Genomic DNA, 27,074 nt, shown 5'->3' with positions numbered 1-27,074 from the left:
TGCATCCAGCAGCAGAAGCACATTTACATCAGAAGACAACACCACTTTTAAAGTCTCCATTCCTTCCTCCTTTTGTACTCTAGACTCAAACAATGCAGACTAATGAGTACATGTTCAGAATGGAGTTTCTGTCGTGCTGCTGCAGTATGCCTAACTGCTTACCAGATGCTGTTGCTCCAGTTTTCTCTGTGAACACGTTCCGTAGCCTTCGTACTGATGCTATTGCTTCCTTAATCCTATGACCAGTCCCAATTAGTATTGCTGATATCTAGCAGTCTGTCACAGATTTGTGCTTCATGCTTGCATGGCCTAAACCATAGCATTCGTTCTCTTTTGAAAGGCTGCAGAGTCCCGGCCAGAATAAGGCCCGGAATAAGGCCAGATCCATACAGCCATTCTCAGTCCTATCTGTAGCCTTCAATGTAAGGTCTATGACAATCGCTTCTGAAAACAGGTTATCTTCTGCTGTAGCAGCCCTTTAGTAAGGTTGGCGCCAGGAAGGGTTAGCACCAGTGCAATAGTTTTAAATTGCATTCATAATTTGGCAGTTAAGGCTGGCGGACATAAAACTGAAGTTGCTCATTCTGCTGGATCCAAAGCACAGGATAAGAGTTTTGGTATATCAAATAAACTTCAGTAGTCTGATCTTGAACATTAATTTATTCTTTGAGAGCACCAGAAGCTATAAAGAAACATAATAAAACATACAGTCCTTCCCAAAAGAGCTTACATTTGAATCCTTGACAAGACCATGACAAGTGATAAAAAGGGAGAGGGATGCATGCTGAGAAGAGGAAGAATCACTGCAACAGGATCTCAACTTCACTTGGCACGGGTAGAGTTTGCAGGTCTACAAACTTTCTAAGAACTAATTATTGCTCTCATGAGTGAAAAAATAAAAGTGAACTCTTAAGAGTTTTAAAAGGAGGTGAGTAAATAGAGACAGAAAAACATATTTGATGCAGAGTATGAAAAGGAAAGGCCCTCAAGGCTCACATCATTTAAAAGGAGGCAAACAACAATTGTCAGGTCACAGAGCTAGGCCAGGGCAGAACTGTAAGTGGTTTTGGAAAAGCAAGAAGAAGCTGTAGTGTTTCTTTCTGGGCAGAATCTGCAGGGGTCAGATAAAAAAAAATAATCAGAAAAAAAGCTAATTTAGAGGCAACATAATAAAATATTAAAGAGGTGAGTACTGAAATGTGGCATTTGTACTGAACACACTTGACTGTCAACCCAAATGCCATAAAGTTTAACACTGTAGTTTGAACAGATGCTTAATTGTATGCACTTAATGAACCATCATAAACTAGGAAGATTCCTGATATGGTTGTAAGCAAGTGTTATACTGCATAATGGGAGGTACAGAGAAAGGAATCTCAACCTGATTACTAAATGGTTACAGTGGACATGATGTAACAGACACAAACAAGAACTGCCAAGATCTTAAAAGCATTTTATATTTCAGCAGGCAAAAATCAGTCTGAAAATGATGATGAAGGTCCCACAGTTCAGAAAGCACCACTGACTTTCACCAAGGCAAGAACTGAAGTTGAAGGACAGTTATGAAACTTTAGAGTAGTGCTAAAAATTTGATATTCTAGAAAGGATTCCCTAGTCATGCAGAAATTCTCTTTGCTTACAGCCCCTCACAATGAAAGACGTACTTTGCCAGGGAGGTGTCTCAGCAGCCAGCCAGGAGGAGAAGGAAGGCCAGCAAAGGGGGACACCACGCACTGGCAGCGCTCCTCTGGCACTCAAAGGCACCCAGGGAGTGGTGGGCTCTGCTCAGGAATCCTTTCCCTGTCCTCTGCAAAGGGCACTCCAGGCTGGTACTCTCCTTCCAGTGCTGGGGCAGGGAGATGCACCTGGGGGCAAGATGAGGCAGTACAGAGAGAGCTGGAGCCCACAAGAGTCAATTCACTGGAGGTTTCCAGGTTTGGTGTTTTGGTGTCAGCTAAATGCTATTGTGAGATACTAGTGTGTGTATATATATATATATGTATATATATATATAACATATATTGCATATTGCTATATGAGAACCTCAAGGCTTAACCAGCAAGACCTTGATTTTTCCAACCTTGACTGCAGAAATTACTAGATCTGTATCATGAAGACATGTATATTGTGAATAACCTGAAGAGAAATTAGTGGAAACATTACATGCTATGCACTCACTAGCATTGTTTAGAACACATTTTGCACACAAAGATTAAACAAACCTAAAGCTCTTACAGCAAACAGCCAGAAACCCAGGATGGTAAAGATAAAACTACTGAAGTAGGATCATTTCTCCTACTTGAGGTTTGGCATTTGTGCATTTCTGAAATCTTTTATTCTATTTTGTAAAGGATCCAGCTATGGAATCACAGTTTGTCAAAGTGCTATTGATCTGTGTGTTTCCCCACACACGCACTCTTAAATGAGTTGTAAGGGGGAACTGAGGTGCCTGTTAAACCTAAACCACTTAAATATATTTAAAGGTAACTTGTGACATGCACTTTAAGAAACGGTTGCTCTGCATGTTTCCCAGCTTCCAGCTCCTTGATGCTCTCTGCCATTCTGTAGGTGGCTTCCAATCAGAGCAGCCGCCACCGAGGGCCGGGGAGAGGGCTGCCAGGGTTTTATTTTATATTCCAGCTACAATGCAGGGAATGTAAGGCAGCAAGTGTGTATGGCACGAATAATGAGTTGTACTAATTCACAGAAATTCACTTTTTTTTGCTGTCACACACTGCTCCTTTTTCTATAGGCCAACACTTTGAAAGTTCATTTTTATGTGCCATTTACTTCCCCAGGGTGTAAAGCCTGCTAAAAATATCACCATTTCTTCTCCTCTGATAAAAGATTATTTATGCAAAGGCAGAATAATTATTCTTGACATACTAGAAGGCTCCCTCCCACCCCCCCAAGGTAGTTTCAAATGATACCTCTGTAAAATACAGCAAAGGTCAATACAATATTGTCAGCTAAAGCTCAACATTGAACATGGGTCTTCTGAACTCAGGATACCAGAAGACTTGTTAAACGAAGAAAAATAATTTGCAATTTGACAGGGTGTTTGATTTGAAAGCATTAAGGGAAAATGACTGGGACAATGAGGTTTCTGTAAACAGTTACCACATTCAACCCTAAAGAAAAGGACAGAAGATCTGTATGTTGTAGAAATACAGTAGCAATTAAACCAGGCAGAAGTATATGAGGGGGAAATCCTGACAACTGGCATCAAGAGGTTAACTCTTCTTTTCTTTTTAATCACTAACTAGTTCTGTCATCTTTTGGTTCAGTGCAAAATCTCCCCAGAGAAGCGCCTCCATTCTTTGAATGTCCATAAGGCAATTAGGTTTTACATTTTTAAAACTGAAGGGTTTTACAGGATGAGCCAATTTATATGTTTCCATAATAAGAAAAGACTCAGGGCTACTGAAGTATCTATTTCAAAATGGCTTAGGTGGTGCATTATTGAATCCTACAAAGCCAAGGGGCTTCCAGGTCCCAGAGTCTTTAACAGTCATTTTGAGGGAACTACCTGGGCAGAATACAGAACAGCTTCATTTTTGGAAACCTGTAAAGCAGCCATTTGCTATTTGGAGTTCCTTCAACATGTACAGTACAAAGCACAGTAAAGAGAGGTCCTGGCTGGAACACAGGATGTGGAAGGGTGCTGCAACAGCACTGGGTCGTTGTATTTCTTTGCTCCTGAGCCGTTTTATTTTCTTAATAAATGCTGGTCAAGTCTCAATCATAAAAACAATCGGGTGGATATAGCTGTGAGCAAAAATGGGTGATAGCTTTCAAACTACAATAGTGTAACAGCTCTATCTACCAATTAAAGCCATTCAGTGAACAAATCTGATGATTAACTGGATATGTAATTAAGCCTTTATTATTAGTCTAATTGGATGGTTAAGGGAATTATTAAAGCTGTTAAGATTCTGTGTAGCAATCTGGCTGTGCAGTACAGGCAATATGAAATTCAGCTCATTACAAGCAAGGCCAAATGAACATATTTGAGGGGAAATTCGAGACAGCTGCATCCAAGTCTTTCAAAACAAACCCAAACAAACCTTAAAGCCACAAGTGGAGTTCAACAGAGACAGCTGTAATGTCCCACTCCACACTCCAACATGCATGGCAAGTAGCCAGACACAGACCCATTCCCAGGAGGCAAAGGAGAGGGCAGGTTTTTTTGTGGTGCCAGCTGAAGCATCCTCCCTCATCCCCCCATCGTTACTTACTCCAGGACAAGGAGGAATTATTGCAACAGAGGCATCTGACCAACTATGGAGCTGAGCTATGACAGCCTCTGAAGTGCTAAGAGCAGCCAAAAGCTGGTTAATTCCTGAAAGAACTTGGTGCTTCAAAATCTGGTCTTGGAAACATAGAAGAATGAGCAGGAAGGTGTGCACAGACCACTGCATAGGCCGAGCAGGACATTAAGCTTTCCACAATCACTTATTCCATGTTCTACTTCTGCCAGGCCAAAGTCTAAGCACTGTTCACTGCCACGGGGAAACAGCAACTGGTTGCAGGTGGAAGCTAGCCCTACCCTATACCAGAACAGACCCCTGTGAATGAAGGACTAAAATTAAGGGGGAGAGTAGAAGGCCAGATAGCAATTCTTTGTCATCTGACAGCAATCAGTCTGATCTTTTCTTTCTACCATGTTTTAAACACTTAAAGAAAGGCATAACAAGTATAAAAGTATTGCTGGTATGAGCGAAGAAGATCAGTTTAAAAGCCCCAACACTGCTGTGATATGAATCGCAGCACAAACTACAAGGTAGTTGTGAAACAGGTCTGCCATGTCCTTTAGCAAGGGACAATGTCACGCAGCTCTCATCAATCCTTAACAAAAATTAGTAATAAGGAAACTCTCAAGCTTACCTGATGTTTGAGAAGGTGGATAATGCAACATGCAGGCAGGTGGATTTATGGCTATTGAAGCGTTATTTCCATCAGTCTCAATGAAGTAACGCTTTATTGCTGCTGGATCAACATGATGCTAAATGGCCTGATACAACTCTGTTGAAGAAAAAAGAAAACAAAACAATAAGTGATTTTTTTCCCAATGAGCAAAGCAAATGCTTCCTAAATTACTACGTTCACTGAACAAGTGACCTACCGTCCTTCATATCTGAAAAACTGCAATATTTGAATGTTTTCTAGAAGTGCAATTCAAACAAGCATAGTAGAGAGCAATAAACCAAGAATAACGGTTGCTGGAAACTGAGGCTGAAACAGGTCCTAATCAGCCATGCTGCAGCAAAACTAGAAGAGCCTACATCCTGACCAGAGGAACTTCCAAGGACTGCAGCTTAAGTACAGAAGTACAGTTTTCCCTGGCTTCATATCCTTCCAGACCCAGCTTCCAGTCACATGCATATCAAGAACTTGACAAGTTCTGCATATCAGCAGCCCAAACACGTAACAAAAATCTAACGACCAAAGATACATAGATATATTTGGGTTATATTTCCCATTAGCCATCTCTTATGTAGGCAATTAACGTCAATGGGAAACCCCACCACCACACTCCAGTTGCAATCAGACTGTTTTAAAAATGCCAAAAGCGAGATGACACATGATCTCAGTGCTGCTGCACGCATACAGAATGTATCTAACTCTCTGCAGAAACCAGCAATAGATCTGATACGCTTTAACACTCTGGATGATAAGATAAATCTAAGTGACTTTAAGAATGATACAGAATGTTAGAGAACTCACAGCATGTGTCTTTGGGTCTGATTTAAGCTCTTCCCACATATAAGCTGCTCACTATTACTGCTGTTAAGGAATTTCATTTAGAGTGGATTGCCTCAACTTGTAATCACATAAAAACCTACGCTATTCTCTGTGAGAAAGTCTGGTATGGACTAGACATCGCCACCTCCAATTAAATAAATGTAATGAAATGAACAAAAACGTGATTCCATCAATTCCAAAATTTGTTTTATAGAATAACACAGGAATTGTATTCAGAATATATGGTAACTACAGATAAGTGAGCACAACTCAAAGAAAAGACCTAGTACACTAATATTAATAATAAAAGTCTAAAAAGACTCAATCTCATCTATATATTTGAGGCCAGCTTTGTGCCAGCACATGTTTCTTAAACCAAAATAATATGAGAGGGGATAAAACAATCATTTAAAATAAAGGGCATGTTAGGTATAGAAACAGACTTTCCTTTTTTATTATTATTTATTTATTTATTTATTTATTTTTACAGCAAAGGGAAAAGAGAAAAAAAACACCTCTTCTGTTGCCCATTAAATCAGGACAGATACACTCTTGCCTTTCTTGGAGTTTCATGCCACAAGGTTTACTTAGAAGAAAGAATCCTCACACTGCTTGAAACAAGTTACTTCATGGATAAAAGTAATTCTGAGAATTCTCAAAAAACCCAAACCCTCTATTGTAATGTGATTTGGGCTTTTACATTATAATTGTCGCATATTTAAGTATTACTTCAATATCTTCTGGTCCAAAAGTGTAACAGAACATCAAGGTGCTCACTACAGAAAGGCAAAAGATAAGGCAAAGACAAAAAAGACATGAGAGTAGCAAGTATTAGAAAGTCACTGGGAGCAGCCTTAGATAGAAGGACAAAGTTCAAGAGAAGTATGCGTACAGAACGGTATGGCTGCATCATCTTTTTAAACGCAAATAAACCCTAAAACATCTCATACGGATGACTGGAGAAAGTCATATTAAGCTTTTCAGAAGTATGCTCCTGCTCACTGTCCTTGATAAAAATCTGGTGTACATGGGTGTACACACACACCCACACTAATAGGAGGAAAAAGCACTGCATGTAAACTTAAATATGGGAGAGGTGCTTTGGGCCAGACTTTCAGATGTACCTTGAGTTAGCAGTTTTCCCAGAAAACATTGGGAAAAAAAAAAAAAAAAAAAAAAAAAAGATCTCCTCTGAGTCACTGCATTGTTTCAGTTTTATTTTCCTAGTAGTTAAACATTTCATTTTTATAAAACCCTCTGAAGTTTATATAAAATAAGCAATAGACTTGTGTGAAGAAAACACTGTGGCAGAGCTAATCATAAGCAGGTACTGATCTTTTCCACAAACAAAACTGTATTCCTTTTAGAGCTGAATAGCACAGAAAACCAGAGGTTGATGAAAACCAGCTGTTAGTTTATAAGCCCCCAGTCCAGCAGCTGGGGGTGCATGTCTGTGCTGGTGTGTCTTCGTAGACCCCCATGGTGCATGCACTCAGGGAGCACCGCGCTGTACCTGCCTGCAGGGAGTTGCCAAAATAGAGTCTTAAACAGTTTAAAGAAAAAAGTCTTCATGTGGAAGGGGAAAAAAAGACTTACACTTTGGTGACAAATTCATTGTCTCCAGGGTAGGGTGAATATTTCTAAGGTCAACCTTCCAGGACATTAAAGCAAATTGGAAGACTTCTACATGTTTTCATAAGATGGCACATAAACCCCAGGAAAAAAAAATATTCCGAGATCACTGGAAAAGGAAAATACAACTGATGTAAAGATGACATTGCAACTTACAAAATATTCTGTAACATCTCTCAAGAGAAAGGTGAATCAAAGCTGCTATTTTGCTACTTTCTTCCCCATGAGAAAGATGAAGACCTGTCATTCATCAAAGCAGGCCTCTTTAAGTTAAAGGAAAGCAGAAGAAACTACCATGTAACATTTTAAAGAGTAAGAGAATTTTCAGATGTCACCAGTCAGTTTCTTTTCTAGAATAATCCTTCCATTTCTTACAAAGCACGCACATCCACGTGCACGGAAAAGCTTTCTGCACAGGGCTTCTGCAAGCAGCACCTACACTTCAATGACAACACTGGGGGAGGTTCTCCTGGAGATTTTTATCCCTGTTCAACAGTGTATAAGGGATAGAGACTCCCACAAAAACAGCAACTTAATCATTGTTTTATAAACGATCATTATGGCACTAATTACAAACTCCACAGCGCATATTTTAGCTGAGCTTGATTTATAATATTACACAAAAGCATTCTGAAGCTGAAAATTATTGCATATAAAATAATATTATATCCTCCATGAGTTAATAAAATCTTATTCTCAATAGAGTCTCTCTCTCAAAATATTCTCACTGATGCAAATATCCATGGTGAACAAAGTATGCGGACCCCAAATTTTTAGGGCTGTGCAAAACATTAGGCAGGGTACAGGGCCAGCTGGAGAATGCCATTCATTAGAAAACACGTGTGAAAATTCCCCATCCCAAAGGCTTCTCATAGCACTTCTAATTTTATTCAATTTAAATTCAATGAAAGAGATTCCATTCATCTCAAGTTTTGGAAGAAAGCTCTAGGTGGAAGCAGTGCCTTAAGAGAGAAAGAAAAAAATATATATGTTAAAAATCTATTTTCATCCATTCATCTTTTTCCACTTAGCAGCCTTTAAAAAGACCAAACCAAAGAAACGACATCCTTCCACTGTATACTGTTCTGCACAGCTTCCTACATGTAGAAATGGTCTTTAGACAACCCCATACTTGCTCCTTTAGTTATTCCTGAGAAAGCCTAATTCCAAGGTTGTGCTGTAGAGGTTTGTGAACCACACTGCATGTCTTTGTCAAGCTGCTACAAACTTGCCTGTAGTTTTGTCCCACTACACCATGAGGAAAGCATCAGTCACTGCTATTAGACATACAAGGAAAAAAGAAAAAAAAAAAAAAAAAAAAAACAAAGAAAAAAAAAAGAAGCATTTTGAGTACTTCAAATAACATGATTTAAGAAAAGCCCATAGTCAATCACAGATTTTTCACAATGTCTGATAAGCACGTGGTGCACACAAAAAAAAATAATCAGGTATTTGAACTTAAAACCAGTGCCTTTCAGAATCAATGCCCCTCTCCGGTAACTCACACTCTCAGAGTATAAAGGCAACTAGCCTCAGACAGAAAAAGATCTTGTATTATTAAGATTATGACATCAGGTGATTTTGTCCTGTGGTATGCAAAAGAAAATTCCTCAAAGAACTTTCAGGAAAAAAAAAAAAAAAAAAATTAACTGGAGAAAAAGTATGTTTACCTTGTACGTAAGTCTTACCTGCTCTGCTAGCAGAATACTAGAACTTTTTGTATGGAAATCACAATATTTGCAGCAATAAAAAAGCACAAGATATGCAGAGCTATAAGAGGGTGAGTGGAAAGCTAATATCTAAAAGTTACCATGAAGGAATAAAGGACTAGGACTCTAATGAGGACCTGTAAGCACAAACCCTTTAAATATTCCAGCCTGTGTGAGGGAGAGACTTCAGAGTTCAAATTCTTATTCTTATTTCACACAAAAAGTGTGAAAAAGTAAATAGCGAGGATATAAAAGGAAGCCTAACAACATAATGCACGCTTAAAATAAAATAAAATAAGCCCTTGAAAGCTGAGAACTAAACTGGTTTTTGTGAAATGATAGATAATTGATAAAATAGATAAAATAAAAAAGCAAGATAATTGAGAACTATTATATAGAGCCATAATGTCTGTGTTAGGTGGCTAACATAAAATTTGTTAGCATCCAAGAAATGAGTTCTTATATACACCCAAACTAGAGGAGCTACCCAGGAAAGGCTTCTAGTGACAAAAAATAAATAATAATAAAAAAAAATCTAGTGATTTTGATCCTTAGCAGATGCAATAGCAACTAGTTGTAGATGCCAAATGAAAAATAATGCTTAATCTGCAAGTGCACTTAAGAATGGGTGGTCGGAAGGATTTGGGTTGACTACTCAGACAGGAAAGATTTCAAGCCTTAAAAGCCTAGCCGATGGTAATTACTCTTGCAGACACGGTTTTATTTTTATGTAGATCCTAAAGTCACATCAACTTCAACATGACTTGAGCACCTCACTCAGGACAGAGCCTTTGGAAAATGTGCCATAGACTACAGACTCCCCTGGTCTTGTTCATCCTGTGACCCTAAACCCCAGTTTACAGATGCTTTACATGTCTCCTGGGAGTGGTGACCTACCTCAACAGGACTAGCAAAGTCTCCTGATGTAGTGTGCCAGCTGCTAGTTAAACAATCACTTGCCACTCTCCTAAAAGCAAGCAAGAATCAAAAACTACCAGAGTAAGATAGAAGAGGGGTAGGACAACCAGAATACTCTATGGATATTTTGCAGTTGAGACTGAAAAATCTCTCCAGAATAATAGCACAATTACATGCTCGCAGTTGTGGAAAGCTCTGGGTAAAGATTTCCAGCACGCCTCTGGTTTGATTGCGCCATCAGTGCTCATATGCAAATGTGCAAATTACCAGCCCTGATCCTGAAGAGAGCAGATTCTTAACCAGCCTCTGCATCCAGCACTGCTGAAATCCAGGAAGATAATTATTGTCCAACCTTTTATTCCCAATGTCTTCATTCAATAAAGCTAGAGAAGTCTCTGTCCTTGTCCCCGTTCCACATCAGTTTTACAACCCAAGAACGTCTGATGGACATCTCTGCAGAAGACTTCAGCACCAGCTCTGAACTAAACGTATTATTAATTGGGTACCAAAGCCTATCAAACCTCAGCTGCCGAGTTAAAGAATTTTGGCTAACCTCATGTAGCTGTTACTTGTCATCTTCTAGTTCATTCAGCCAATATGTTAGAAATTAAAGGACAGTTTGTAAATAAGGATCCACCTTGTACTGAAAAGTTTCTGTCCTGCATTGTCACACAAATGTTTAGGGGAAGCTGTTAGAACAAACAGCTCTAATTTTGGCATCATGTGAAAGATACTACATTTGCAAATCAGAGGAGATGCATGTAAGGTTCATGCATGCATACAGTGCTTTGCTGTAACTCTATTTGTTTATTGCAGTTGTACACATGTGAACAACAGCTCTCAGGATAAACGCTGTTACAGGAATACCATCTCAAACCTGAAAATGAATAAAATATAAACATTACTGTGAAAGAAAGACCTTGCAAGGTCAACTGTAGAGCAAGGGCAAAACCAGCAGCTACACACAGAAGCATCAAGCTGCAGTACGTGTGGTTTGTATGCAGGACTCTAAGGAAACTCTGAAAACAGTGGGTCAAAGGAGAAAAAGGAAGAAGTATTGCAGCATCAGCTAGGTCACGGTCTTAGCAGCTGAGCAGCAAAAGAGATGCGAGTAAAAAAGCCAAAAGTACAAGCACACTGCCAGCTCTTGAATACAGTCTCAAACCCATCAGTATCTTGTAACTGATTTTTAAAGCAGGAGCTAAAATGTGCTTAGCAACCACCTGCACCAAACACAGCACCGAAAGGTCAAGAAACATGGTATAAAAATAATAATCTAAATGTAAAGGGCAAATTCTCACTTGTGGTTTTTCTGCAGAACAGACCCACCCCTTAATCAAGAACAGTTCAGATAAATGTACAGGTCAGCTCCATTAACCAGTCTCAAGTCACTTGAAATTCCAGAGTAACCTATGAAACATTGCCTTACTTATTCACTGAAAACACTTTTACTAAGAAATCTATTTTCCTTAAAGATATTAAGAAACTGGGTGTGTAACATGACAAGGCAAAAGTCATGGCTATCTCCCACAATGTTTAGCAACAATAATCCTTAATATTTCTATATGAAGCTTTCCAGATCTATGCCAATGCACATAAAGGAAGTAAAAGACATAATTACTGTGATGAGCAAACTGCAGTGAAGAGGTATAAAGAAAGATGCCCAAGGTCAAGCACAGGACCCAGGTGTCCCACTAAGAGTGGTATAACACAGCCCACATCTCAGCCACGCAGGGAGCCCAGTGCTTTCTAATCAGAGCAGAGCGAGCTGATTCTGAGCACAGGGCATCAGGACAGCATCGTGTTGCCCTGTGCTCACCAGCCTGGTGCCTGTGGGGCACGGTGCAGTGCTAGCACACCTATGTTGATGTGGGAACTTGAGCCACATGTCGTCTATGTGCCACTGTGCAAGCAGAGCGTGCTCAGGACCCTCCCCAGGCACACTGCATCAACCCCCTGCCAGCCCCCACCTCCTTGCTGTCCTACTGTCCTCATCTCACATGCAGCAACAGCAGTTACAACAGCGGACAACACTCTTCCTATGAAAACAAGCACCCAGAACAACCATGCCCTCTGTTTTGAAAAGTTAGCTTCACTTAAAAAACGCAAAGTGTGCCCAGTATTCTCAAGGACTTGGACACTCACGTACTAGATCAGCACCATTTACAGAAAAGATTTCAGTCCATGGGGCGTTTTATGCTCTGCTGTTTCGGGGCTTGTTATATTTGGTTTGTTTTCTTTTAGGTCTAGGTCATCTTCCTTCCTAAACTTTGCGATGAATCTCATCTGAATCCGATCTACTGGGAAGGAATCCAATGCAGCACTAAACTTCAGGCTGACAATGTACAACTATACCTAATTTCTGCCCCATGTTCAACTCCACACTGCCCCTGTTTGTGTACCCCATGAGCCCTCCCACCCTCATCTCTTGATTTGGCTTTTTACCTTCTTTTTTTGTCCTTCAACTGCCTGTGCAGATATGAACTATGTGAGCAAGTCTGCAAGGCCCCTCCCATACCCAGACTAATATTCCTTCTAAGTACCAGCTTCTGCTCTCCTTCCCAGGGAAAACTTAATTCATTCAGATAAATCATTCTTATAATCCTTACTGGTTATTCCAGAATCACCCAATTTCTGCCTACATGTTTGACTGTGAGCTTAGAAAATGGATAGTGCTTTCATAAGTGGAAAACTCCAGAAATACTATGTAAAAAAGTTTTTTTTTTTTAAAAGGCAGGCAGTTTAAAGAAGCTTAAATTCACACAAAAATACATAATTAATTTCATTGTAACATTGTGGCTGAGTAAAATTTAATGTTATTTGAATTATGAAACAGGGGTAAAATAGCTGCATTATTTACATACCACACTAACCTGATTCTAAAATTATAATTCATAACTTGATAGCAATGTTAAAAGATATTTTTTGTCATGCCTGTAAGAATAAATCTGTTTTGAAGCCATGATATGGAGAGAACCCCCACACACACACATACACAAATACATGTGTAGGTATCTATGGCATGACCCAAATTATTCCTTTTTGGGGGGAGGGACAGCAAGGATGTTTTCCTGAGCAAGATACACACATTGTTTGTATCCAACAGTCTCGGCCCTCATATTTGTTAACACAGTTTATTCAGTTAAAGGACTGCATATGTATGTGGTTTGGGAGCCCTTTTTAAAAAAAAACAATTGAAAGTCTCATACATGAGGTCAGTACTCCTCAAGCATGCAGCATACGTACAAATAAACAGATTAATATATAGTATATATTTTGATGACCCGACTAAGTGCCAGAGCTGGCACACACATGCGTGCCCACACACAAAATAAAGATAAGGTAGATTCTTTGTCAGAGATGTATTTGAGATTAATGGGGAGCTGGCAGACTGAATGTGTTCCACTGCACTGAAGCAATTACCGTAGTAGGTAAAGCAAGTGATAAAGATTTATTTAGTACAAGGCCGATATTCATTAATCTCTTTAAACCCCATGTTAAGGTGGTTTAAAGTACTGTAGCTCTTCTCTGGAAAGGTCTGTTGAATCTATGACAGAAAAGGCAGACCTGCATAAATGCAGTGCAGGTCTCCATGGACTATGACATTTCTATACCTCCACAGGGAGGCAAGTATTTTAGATTAGTTTGGTTAGCACTGCAGATGCAGCATGCTGATTTACTAAACTCTGATGCAAGTTCCAAAAATAATTAGCTTATCAAAGATCCACCTTCCTTCCTCTCTTTTATTAGTGTGCTAAATATGGCATTGTTGCAAGGAACTAATTCATTTCAGTAGTGTTCAGACAGAAAGCGCAGACTTGTCAAAACTGAGGGGTTTAATAACAGCTTATTCTCAGTGCTGGCTTCTTTTGAATGATGCTCATATTACATGACTAACTAAACAAATGTCATTCAGCTACATAGCTCCTTCCATGCTAGTACAATAAAAGGAATTAGCAAGCATTTCTGGAAAGCGAGTTATTTCTTGGTCTAATATCAAAAGAGCAAGCATCACAGATAGCTGAACAGACATGCTGGACACAAGATATTTATGAACTGGGCTTGAGGTACCACTCGATAAACCTGTTGAATGGAAAAGAGGCTAAAGAGCCCTACAATTTCATACTGTTATGCAGACTTATTATAACATATTCAGTTTAGGTGGGCTGTTTTTTTTCCAAGGGAAACAAACAAACAAACAAAAACATTTTTATTTGGCATACAGAAAAGGATCCCTTTGAAATAGGTTAGTTCCTTCAGTATTTAAGCAAGAGTTATTTCTCAACACATCAGTAAGAAAGAATATTATTTCAAGAGCCACAGTCAAGGTTCCCAGATACTGCCAGCGTGCATATAAATAATCAGCAAGACACCCACTGCCCCGCCTAATTTTTTTATCTTCAGAAAGCATATTAAAATGATTTATTTCTAGTCTGCTACTCATAGCAAATGCAAGTCAGCCTCTCCTTACCTTGCCAGTGACAGGGATATCAGCGGAACCCCAGGTACCAGCTCCCCAGTGAACCGTGCCTGGGGCAAAATCAGCTGTAATAATTCCAGCAACTGGAAATGAAAAGGAGTGTTAACAGTAGAAGCTAATCCAGCACACATTGAAGTTACATCAACGACTTGCACTAAGAAGCAGATAAAAATACAAATCACTAATTCTAAACGCAAAAATACATTCACTGAGACCCCACATAAGGAGTGAAACACATTTTAATCAATTTCAGTTAGAAGATATTTAAAGTCTATATTAAAACTTTCTCAAAGTAATAGGAGCATGCAGAAAAATGAATTAGAAAAAAAACAGTTTTGCATATAAAACCATAGCAAGTCAGCAGGTATCCTCTTCATTTTAATACTAATACATTAACCTTTTTTTTTATTAAAGGGTTTTATTCTGTAGGCTTACTTAACCCAAGTTCGCACAAAATAATGGGGTTGGCCCACTGTTTCTCTAACATTTTTACACCCATATTCCTCCTTATCTCTTTCCTGCTCTCCCTCTCCCTATGTGGTCTCTACAGTTTCATATTTTCATTGAAATGCCTTCCAGAAATGCCTTTTATTCCAGCAACATGAGATGGTTCCATTGTGCTGACAGAGTTGCCTTTTCCAAAAGAGCAAAATTCTCCAGAGACTGGGGTTTCCAGATCTGAATGCTTAATTTCATATTCTAGCCCAGCAAGGGCAAGGATACAAAAATACTGGATCAGGTGATCAAACTACACAAGCTAGTTATGTTGAAATATTCCCTCATTTCCAAATGTTGTTTCAATATTAACATCTATCAAAATATTTTTGAAGATCACTATTAACATTTCATAAGCCTCTCAGCCTATCAACAACGCTGCTCACTACCCACAAAACTCCGCCAGTTTTTAACACAAAATTAAAAGAACAGATATTGTTACTAGATCGTTTTTTAAAAAAATGCTTTGCTCATCAGACAAAAGCAAATATTAGCAACCGCCAGTTTCTTTTATCCCACTTCTTAGTTGCTTTGCTTTCCTTGGCTGGGAGGTAAACAAAATACCTTTTTCAATATACAAAATTTTAAAAAACAATACCAAAGTACTTTGCCATGAATTTAAGAACAAGAAATGTTAATATCACAAACATCATGTTACAGCTAGCAATTGTCAACCTGTTGGTGTTCAGCTCAGAGAATTTGTAATCGTGACTTTTTACCCCAAGTCTTCTACACCTATTCTAATATCTGAAAGGAATCTTCATTAGTTTCAAGGCCAGAATCTGGAAATCAATTTATCTGACTGAGCTGAGTTAAATAAAAGAATAATTAAAGTCTCTAACGAGCAAAAATCTTCTTTGTGTTTCAAGTATTACTTAAATGCTAAAAATATAAGTGATTTCAGTAGAAGAATTACATCTTCCTTATCATTTATCTTCAGTTCTAAACTGTATCTCTAATGAAAAAAGCATTATAAAAATAACGTCATGAATTAACTTTATTCTATGCAGTGACTGTTCCCGATTCACATTTACATGGGAATATCCCTCTCTTCCCAGAAACAATCACAGAACTCAAAGTTTTCCACATTCACGATTGCCTTCCAATAAACAAAACCAAAATTTCCTAGACAATAACCTCAAGATCTATATAACACAGGGCTGTCCATCCTCCTTTCTCAATACCAGAAAACCACAGGGCAGGAGCCCTGGGTTCCTACTTGAAATGCCTCCAACATCACAAGCAGGTGTAAGGAAACAAACATCAAAACCAAACAAAAATATTTTTTTTTTCAAAACATTTTTTTTAAATCAATATATTATTTTATTTTATTTTTTATCAGTGTCCTCAGCCTTCCTCATAGGTGCTGAGATGACTGAGATGCTCCAGTCCCGTAACCGTCTGTGTGGCCCTTTGCTAGACTCTCCAACAGCTCCATCTCTCTTGCCTACAACTACTGGCAAGCATGAGAGGGAAAGGAGAGAAATCATGATGCCAGAAAAGTTGTTATGACAAATTGAACACGGTCACATAACTCATAAAAGGTGAAGTCACCTGTGAATTTATTCATATTCATCAAGTGCTTGCCAAACCACAGCACCAGACGATCACATTTTCTGTGTGAACCAAACCATTTACAGAAAAGCTATTTTAAACACTGCTTATAAGAATTTCCAATATTTTCATGTCCCAATACCTCTCAAGTCAGGCTCCCTCAGTGCCCTTAGTCAAATGATATCAGCCTCAGAAAGAGAGAAAGATTTTAACAAATACATTTTAGAAATCTCAAAGTGATTAAAGTAGTTTTTCTATGCATAGTAATGAGGTGGTTTTCAGGTTTGCTCTTAAAGGGCTCAAAGCAAGTTTGAAGCTGTGATCTCAGAGCTAAAAGTGCCATACCCACTGGAAAGCTGGTAGCATCCCCTTCACATGACTGTGGAGAAATCTAATGTTTTTAACCTAGTGGATATTAAAATAGCTGACTCAAAACCCATCATTACTACTAAATTGACCCTAGGTATCAGGCAGGCATTTTCATTGGAAATACAAACACTTGATAAATGAGGGAAAATATTAACTAATAGTTGGTTTTAGAATAACCATATAAAAAGGTATTAATCATTAAAGGGCAGAGCTGAAGGTTAATAATACTAAATAGCAATAGCAAAATCATCACTGTGTCACTAAAGGAGCCAAAAGTATTTGATAATTATTTTTCACATGGCCACATAATTAGCACTATCCCTCTGCTACACAGGTATGATCATCATTAAGGACTTATGATGGTGAGAGGTATCACTGTGCAACTATATTTAAAATAAAATTGATCACAAGATTGAAATAAATTGCTAAGATTCTTGTTGCCATAACTCATTATACTTTCTTAGTAGAATATTTGGTGTTCTTTATTTAAGAACATCTTAATCAAGAAATTTCATTTCTTGAAAACAGTGAAAAACTTAAGAAAACAAAAACACTGGAAAATAATAGTTAAAAAAAAAAAAAAAACAGGACAACTACAGGCTTTTAGGTCTAGCTCTCAAGGTCAACTGATATCATTAGACTTACATGAACTCAATTCAAGTTACAGCAGGGAAATCACATTAGGAAATATGGGTCAAGTCATCCTGCAGTAATAAAGCTGTTACCTCCACACTCGATTTTTGAAAAATTCTTTAAAACCTGTCATCGTTTAGTATTTCTAACATTAGAATCACAATTTAACAATGAAGTAGACCAACATTTTTAAAGTGTCACTTAAGTATTTATTCAGATGTTCTGAAAAAAATAATATAAACAAATACAAACAATATCTCAGTTTTAGTCCATAACTGTTTTGTCCCTAACCATGTTCAAGCAGCAGAAAAACAGAGAGATAAATGAAAATGCCCCATGCCTTTTCATACTGAAATAGCTAGGATAAAAAGCTACTTCAATGTCTGTGTGAGCACGGGTGTAGGACGGGACTGATATGACCAAATCAGTAGAAATACAAGGACCAGAGAGACCAAAGAAAATAAATGCTCTGTAAATATGAATTACAGTGTCAAATTCAGACGAGGTGATGAAGTGACATCATCAAGTAGATAGAGCACTAAATCTAGGGCACTCAGTTACTACAATCATATGCTCAGTATAAAAATTAGGTTGCAGCATTCTCAGATGTATATTCTCATTTACAGGTTAGGTAGGCGTTTTCCAGGCACTCGGTGTTGGTGTTACTTCTCCCAGTGAAGTCGCACGGACGTTAACAGTTGATTTCTAAGGAAGCAGGTATAGACGGAGCACTTTTGAAATCCCACAGTAAATGATTTTCATGGAGAGAATCTGAGTTGTATGGCATCCGTAGGATTACAAGCACCTCCAAAGGCTTCCAAAAAATACTGATTAGATACAAAGTAGTGCTTAGTATACACTTAGTAAGAGCTTGCAGAACCCCTCAGACATTCAAGCCTGCTTAGGTGAGGAGGAGATGTGTGCAGGTGTACTAACCCCCATTTTCATCTATTGCTGCTCATAGGAACAAACTGCCAAAGATGATAAAAAGCCAGCTCCGGTTGACACCGAAAAGCTCCACAAGGCATCCCCACAAACCTTCACACCCTCCTGCCCATTCCCAGCTCAAACACTCCTTGGCCCCTCTCAGAACTTCAGGCTTCAGCTCCAGCTTTCTTCTCACCCTCCCTCCCCTGCATGGAGCAGGCAGAGCAGAAACAGCCGCGCCGCAGATCGGGGACAGCCCTGAAAGGAGGACAGTAAAAAATGTGTTCATGCACTGTACTGCCTGGCCACAGTACGGGTTTAACAGGGTTGGAGTCACAGCTCAAAATATTTAGACACAGAGAAAGCTTCTGAATACTCTAAAATTAGGTATCCCAAATGCTGACGTTGTGATCATCTGAAACAATAATTAGCTGAACCTGTTTTGTACGGTTTTATTTTACACTTTTTTAATGTCATGTTAAATGCAATTCTCTTCCCAAGTTCAGTATGCAAGCACACACATTTTTTCCATATGTTACTCAAATTTAGGCATTGAAGTACTAGTTGGATCTCTTTTTCAGAAGCCAAATGCGGAGGAAGCCATTTAAATGAATAATGCTTTTATTTTTTTAATGGAACAGTGAAGTAATATAAGTGGGGCATATTAATTCCCAGACATGTGAAATTTATTGTCACTTAGATGCCCACTGGGAATAATTTATGCATCCTCGATTAAGAAAATATTTTTAATTTGAATTTGCATATTTTACTCATTATGACTAACCTTGACACAGTCCTTTTTAGAGGTGCCATGCCCTCAGGTGGGAGTTTACAAAGTGCCCATTTACCAGGAAGAAATAATGAAACAAAAATGCACATGTTTTCTAATGAGAAAAATAAGGTGGGTCTTGGACAGTATGCACCCTGGCTTACAATGGTCTTCAATGTTGTCTGGTGCAATCAAAAGCAGATTAGGTTTGATGAAATAAAGGTGACCTTTATTCAAGTGCATGAAATCACAAAAAGGGATAGTACGGTAAATTCCAGCACAAGAAGAAAAATTCAAAATAAATAAATACATTATAAAGTCACACAGGTCAAATTGAGATAAAAACTTTCTATAAAATTAATCTCTCCATTATCTGCCATTACAACAAAATACACAAGCCAGTAAACAGTTTCTGGGAAAGCCTTCTGTCTTTGTAGCTTTTTTTTTTTTTTTTTTTGACAGGTCCAGCAACTCTGAAATTCTTAGAAATTTTAAAACTCTTTTCCCTAAACCATGGTCAAAGTCAATATTAAAACTCTAGTCTCTAAAATATTCAGAAGCATGTATACTGAAGAAGCTTTTAAAAAGAAAAGATAAAGCTATTTATATCTCAAAATTTCACCTTGTAAAATTTCCCGATTCTCCTGGCCTCTACCTGGAAGCACAGAGAAGCAACATCGTTAAAACAAACAAACAAACAAACAAACCACATATTCCCTTTTTCCTTCCACATTTGAGCTCTGCTTCTGTGTGCACGATGCCCACAGATCTCATTGCTGTGTGGATGAGATGGCCAGAGCCAGCAAGGCTGAAATAGGAAGAGGCGTATCAGACCATAGCAATACATTGATTTAAGGTGTAGTGCACTCACCCTTACATAGTGTACAGAATGCTGCCAGCCTTCACCACAGAAAACAACATATATAAAAAAAAAGTCTGAAGGAGACTAAGACCCCTAGGCCCTCACACAGATGCACAGCTTTCACACTTTTGCAATGAAGCACTATGCCTCTGAGCTTTGACTGAAAAATACTGAAATAGTTCAAAAAAGCAGTCAAAGTATAAGTTAAGTGTAAAGAAGCATTTGCGCGACCAATAAAAATGTGGTCACATTTAGTTATTAAAATTAGAGAATGATCTGATTACAGCAAAAAAGCATGGATCGTTCTGAAAAATCACTGCAGGCTGTGTGGGATGCACACCACAGAACTGGAAAAAAGAACTGTGATGGACAGGAGGAGAAATGTACCATGGCCAACGTGCAATTACCTGTCAACTGAAGAGCAGAAGAAATGGGTGGTTTTGGAGAACAAATAACCAATAAAATGGAAAATGCAGAAGAGACTTTCAAACATATTCAGTGCCTACACAGTTAAAGACCTTAAATACCCAAAGGCTGTCTTAACAGTAGTCTAGCACTTTTCTGGGCAGCTGACGCAAAGTTCAGGAGCATAGCACAGTGTTCTCCAGAATGAGAATATTGCTGCAAGCTGTTTTCAGGGAATTAAAGACATCCAACTCCAAAAACAGAAGGATGGCCTGCACATTCACAAGCATCCCTGAATAATTCACATATTCTCATTCATGCACAGCTTTCTTCAAGCAGGTTAATCCTTAACTACTACTTCTTACTGGAACAGCTGAAAATATGTTATGACTTATAGTCTAAGGATTAACCCTCCATTTAAAAAAAAAAATTATACATAAAAATAAGATGAAATTCCAGGCAACCTCAAAGGTTTCTGAGGTTTATGTTTTGAAGTTCTGACTGTTTTCCTATGAGCTTCCTAAAGAAAAAGGCTGCAATTAAAAATCTGTGGCCTGCTAGCACAAAATCAACCGTTCTATAAAGGCTCATAAAAATCACAGCACAACAATTGTACTACAGAGGAGACTAGGCAGACTCTGCAATTCACATCACTTATTAGAACTTCAGGTTAAAGATTAAAAAATAATAAAAAAAATAAAAACAGTGCAACAGCTGATTTCATAGGGAGGACTGCAGATTTCAGACCTCCTTACAAGCAGTAGAGCTGAAACGTCATGCGGGTTTCGAATATGATTGAATTCCATCTGATTACCAGAACGGGTCGGCACCGTGTCGGTTACAGGGTGAACACTAGAATTTAGAACACTGTTTAATTTACAGACTGCAATCAAACCCATGCAGGTGGACTCCAGCAAGCACGAGAACCCCACCATAGCTGCTACAGCTCTGTGAAGAGACAAGCCTGTCGCTCATCCGGTGATATTACAGGAATTGGGACTCTGAGCAAATGAACTATGACCTCCCAAATACCTGAGGAAATACATTTAGAGAAAAAAAAAATAAAATAAAAATGAAAAGCATCTTTTAATCTTTTAGAGGTGTCTAAAAATTCCCTTGAAAGCACATGGTGGCCACGCTGAGGGTGCTACAGTGTCATATCCACAGTACGTTACTCAGAAAATCCACTTGTACTACCCTCACAGCTGTGTCTCCCAACCATATCTTCTGTGAAATGCAGCAGAAACTTTCTCACAACTTCTTCAACTCACCATTTCTAAGCAAAATTAATATCAAAGTTCATGAACAGTGCAGTATTCCTACAGTGCTGTGTCAGCATTCTAGGTCCCAAGAGGCAGGACTTCCTCAACGGAAGGATTTCCACAGAGTCTAGACCAAACCATATGCAACTACAGCTAATTCAGCTGGAAAAATAAGATTGCAGTGGCAAAGCCAGGGGCTTTATTAGAGGTGAGCAGCTGCTTCCTTAAGAGGACACCATTCAGCTGAAATATGTCCAGTTCCTTTTGAATAGCTCTGCTTGCGTTACCGTTCTCAGCTGCAGTTTAGGAATTAAAAACGGGTTATTCAGTGAGATTACAGAGCAAGCTATTCTTTACTTTTTGTTTACAAAAACAAACTGTAAATAACATATTTCTATGTGTATGAGTGTGTTTGATATATGCATTGCTACAGTTTAAAACTTTCTTTACTTTTCAACACAAGCGTTTAGTTTCCTTTAATACATACCTGCCCAAGATTTCTTGTTAGGTTTCTGTCAAATGCATATAACAGAAGGATGAATTAGACATCCCACCGAAACATTGATAAAAAGACAAAGAAGCCATGGCAGTACAAGAAAATAACTGTCACACAAGATAAAATGCATTTCCTTGCTTTACCCTGGCAGTGTCCCTGCACTGCAGTGGGGTACACTATGGACATGTCACAGATGCTCAACACCCAAGCTGGCAGCAAGGGAAAAAGGAAAAATGACTAAAAGATTGTGTGATAATCAAATTATGTCCTTACAACGTATATACTAAAACACACATCTGCTACACACAAAGCCATCCTTAAGAGTGCAGTGCAGTTTCAAACAAGAGCGTTTTCTTAATGAAAACACACGGACTACAATTCCTGTAGGTTGAGGATTTCCTCCTCCGTCCTGCAATGTACCTCAGTGCCAGAGGAGACACTGGTCTGTGTCACGTGCCATAACCAGCTGATATGCCAAAGGAGAACAGCCCGTAACACCTCTGCAAATATCACCAATGGAAAAGAATAGCTGAAAACATCTTTACCTATTATTTTATATGAATAATGAATGTATATGAATAAGAAATCTAGGAATCGAGCCTAGTTTCTCACATATAAAGACACAGAACGTAAGGGTTTTGCTGACTCATTGCACTCGATTCTTAAATGTGCCTCTTATAGAGGCGTTATTCCCAAGTACATGCAGCTTAACCTTATTTTTGAAATTCCACGTTTCTCTATACCATCCCTGGAGCATTACAGAGCTTAATTAGAATCAAAATAAAATGTATGACATTTTCCACCTGGCTGAAAAAGTGAAAGACCTAAAGGATTTAATTTTGATACACTTAAAAAAAGGGAAGACTGAAATACTTAGCCGTGCCTACTGTTTTCTAAAGATGATTTGCTGAAAAATGTATTAAAAGCAGCAAGTCAATTATGATCAAGCTCAGACAAATGATAAGAGAAAGCCATTCTTGTAACTCTTCACCTAAAAAGGAACAAACAAACAAACAACAACAACAAAAAAAAAAACGGAGCAAAGGAAAGAAGAAAAAAACTGCAATGGGAGAAAAATTAAATACTAACAGTTTTTATCTTATTAATTTTAGATTTTTTTTATTTATTTATTTATTTATTTTTTGCATTTCCCCAGTGAATCTCAACAATACAGAGGCTAAATTCAGTGTAAGTGGAAACAAAAAAGACTATGTTAATAAAAATAAACAATCACAAAATAAACAGTCTTTTTCCTAAAGGTTAAATGTTTGTACGAAGAAAAGTAAAGGAAAAATTCTTGGGCACAGAGCCTCACTTTGCTGCAGGAACTCTCTCCCATTTGCCAACAGCCACCTGACACTGTCACCGACACCTCCATCAGCCAACTAAGCAGTGCAGGTGCTCGCTGAGAAGTAACTCTGAGCTTCCGTAATCTGCCAGAAGACAAACTGTAAGCCTTGATTTACGCTGTGATTCACTGGAACTTTTCCCTGCCTTCAGGATGCAAGGTGACTTGCTTTAGGCTGGAGAAGAGAGGACATTTAGCCTGGTCCAGCTAATCTCCAGGAAAAAAGCAAAAAAGGCTGTAGAGTTGTAGTATAGCAATCTGTAGAGGACATCCTACACTCTTAGAGAGAATGGGAGCAACAAGACAATGTCAGTGAGCTCTCTATGCCACAATGTCCCAGAAAAACACAAGTCCATGAGCAAGACAAAGACAACAGGAGTTAATCTTACTAAAGATGCAGCCAACTCACCTTAGCATCACTAGTTGAAAGTCTTATATTTTTTAATAAACCCCTAACTTAGAAACCATTTATGACTACTGTAAATGTCAAAGCAAGTTTTAAAACATGGGTAGCTGCAAAAATGTACATGAGCCACAGCCCAAGCTCAAAAAGGTGGTTTTTTGTTTGGTTGGTTTAGTTTAAGTTTTAACCTAATTTTCATATAAACTCAATAAAAGAGATGAAAAACATGGAATCCATTTCTTGTATTTAATGATTTATAAAGTCTGATGACCTGAAGAACTAAAACTGAGCTTTTCTTGCAGCTCTCAGAAAAATCATCTTGCACGCAAAGAGGACAGAAGTGCAACCTTTAATCACCTACATTACTGGTTTCAGAACACAAAACTGGTTTAATCTTACACGTTACGTAGTTCCAGCCTGAATCCTTACAAATATAGATGTTTGAACTTGCCAACTTTCCTTTGATGAACCTGTTGATTTTTTTAAATTAAAATCTGAATTCCCTGAGTATTACATTATGTTGAATTTTGGTTTCTTTAAAGAAAAGAATTCATCGACATTCATTGACGTTTTCTTGTCGCTCCTGTTCTCTATGACAGTGTATGGCACATCCTTTACAAATTGGTGTACTACAACTCTTTTTTCTTTATTTTATTTAATTTTTATTTACAGAAAGACTGGAAAAAAGGAGAAACGCACACCAGCCCAATCCCTTCTCCAAAAGCAGTCCACATGTGGTTCCAGGCCAGGAGTTCATCTAATTTAAAGGGTCAATATTGCAAAAAGTTTTTAAAAGAAACACGAAAGATTTTTAATTGCCTAAGGAATTATAAGTACTTCAGCATTGATACCGCTGGTCTTCTAGGTGCTAAAACACAGTTTGGACTCTATCTTTGATACATGTTACACCATGTTGGGGATTAGGAATTAAGTTCCAGGGTTGCATATAGCATAATATTAAATCACACACAATGCACTATGAGCAATCCTCTGCTGGCCCAATCTACTAAAATGATTTATGCACAGAAAGTTTAACTGTACAGCTGGGAGACTGCTGCACATTTGCACCTTCACAAAGAACCCCCTGTCAAGCAAGTCACCGGTATAAATGCCATTTGGGCAGGTTTTAGACTGGCGTGAGATTTAGAGTTTCGAAATAAACCCACCTTCTTTCAATATGAAAGGACAACCAACATATTATATGGAAAGTATGCAGTTTCTTATGCACAAACATATAAATACATTTTATGGCAGTCACATAACAAAAAAAGAACCACCAGCATTAAATAAAAGACCTGCCACAATGCAACCTGTTGTTACTCCTCCGAGTGATTAAAATACGACTTCACCATGTTGAAGTGTCTCTCCTCCCCCTCGCACCAGCAAACCCTTTCTTCTTCGGTATTTGTTATACATTCTCATTTATATTATCTGTCTAGCTGTCTGTCCTTAGATTGTAATCTGCTTAGAACAGGCACTTTCCCTTCTTGACCATTCAGTGAGCACTGCAGTTGGTGGTACCATGGACAAATATTAAATGAAGCTCTCTGAAAAGAGACAACTGTAAGAGGGAATTCTATTGTGTGAAACAAATGTTCCCACGGAAGAGAGCTAAGGTACTTAACTGAACTAGTTTTTACTCAAAAGACTATTCAAAATATTGAAACGCTCCTCTGCGCATTGTTTGCTTGCACGTAGACAGCGATGGCATGTTTTTGTGGGCGTCCTTCGGACAGCCTTCAAGAGCACAAGCTTCTGCTGAAATTTTGACAGGAAATGTGGCTCGTGTAATTGTTTTTGAAAATTTAACCAGCGCTGTTAAAAATAAGGCAATGCCAGAAATGGGAGTTGCTTAGTGATTCCTCCTTAAAAAGCAGGTTATATAGCAGGGAAAAGATTTTAAGCAAACCGTATTTCATCTTGCAAATGGAACAGTGCATGAATGAAAAACGGGGGCTACAGGCTGACAGTATCTCTAGAGCACCTGCTTGCTGCCCTGCTGTAAATTCAAGTAACCTTGCAGCATGCAGTAACTTTGAAATTAGAACCTGTCAGAAGAGAATTTCTATATTATTTGTTTCAGTGCCTGCAAGTTTCCCCTTTCTGTTGGAGAATCTCCACCTAGTTTTATAAAATCTAAAACAAACAAAAAAAAATCCTCGAAGCCTCAGCTCAGTGGCAAAACAATTCCACAATTAAAAACCTCCTGGGAAAAAAATAATAATAATAATAAATACATGAGAGGTATTCAGGTACAGCTGTGAAAAGCGTTTGCACAATTTGCTGCGAAGCTCCACTCAAACCCCCTCCAATCCAGTACCCTTTTGCCCTCAGCATCCACCTTCTCCCCTGTTGAAATCAAGAATGCAGAGTGGATATTGAAATTAACTAGTACAGTAAGTGAACTGCAGAATTAGTGCCAGTCTAGCAAATTAAACAAGGGAATAACCTAAATTTTTTTTCCATTTTTCCTTTTTTATTACCAACAAATTAGAGGGCTCCAGTAGATTTTATCAAATACTGAGCTCCCCACTCCCTTTCTCAAACTGCATAAATGCCTTGAACTCCCAAAAGAACATCGCCATTCCTTAGCCCCATGTAGTTCTCTTTCATTTACCCACTTCCACAGCACCATTTTCAAAGACTTATTTTAGCCAAAGGGAACAAAAGTGGAAATCCTGAAAGGAGATCTGCAGATTTTTCCAGAATTTTTACCCTGCCCCCTCCACCAACTGTCCACAAGACCTCAGCTCCCCCGCTGGGATACCCTTTATGGATGACTCCTAAGGCACTTAAAGATTAAAACAAAGGAAGAGCTTTACAAGTCTTCCGCTGCAATGGCAGCCACAATAGTTTAGTCGCACTCTCTGAACACAAAGAGAAGCCTACCCTTACCTTTGAAGTTGTAAGCCTTAGTCAAATTCCAGAAAACAGCAGACAGGCATGACAATGTATTATATAATTTATTTTGGGAACTACACAGAGACATACACGTACTACGTGATCTGACCGGACACGTGAAGCGCAAAAAAACAGTTAGCAGCTACCAGACTGAACATGTGTTCTT

General features: G+C 38.5%; 1 protein-coding gene across 1 annotated transcript in view; it reads right to left on the bottom strand.

The window, feature by feature from the left end:
• Positions 1-642: 642 nt before the first annotated feature.
• The window catches only part of LOC311443365 (uncharacterized protein), a gene marked incomplete at its 5' end in the record, with an annotated part of 49,773 nt that continues 23,341 nt past the window's right edge, over positions 643-27,074 (bottom strand). The window contains 5 exons of the mRNA XM_084533443.1: positions 643-1,865; positions 4,888-5,025; positions 14,476-14,567; positions 18,574-18,720; positions 19,854-19,886. Coding sequence (XP_084389569.1) covers positions 4,981-5,025; positions 14,476-14,567; positions 18,574-18,720; positions 19,854-19,886 — 317 coding nt within the window. The 3' untranslated portion in view covers positions 643-1,865; positions 4,888-4,980. The remainder of the gene's footprint in view (positions 1,866-4,887; positions 5,026-14,475; positions 14,568-18,573; positions 18,721-19,853; positions 19,887-27,074) is intronic.

This window comes from Aythya ferina, assembly GCF_964211825.1.
Source record: "Aythya ferina genome assembly, chromosome: 12".
In the NCBI taxonomy this organism is placed as follows: Eukaryota; Metazoa; Chordata; class Aves; order Anseriformes; family Anatidae; genus Aythya; species Aythya ferina.
This window is presented reverse-complemented; position numbering and strand designations above follow the sequence as displayed.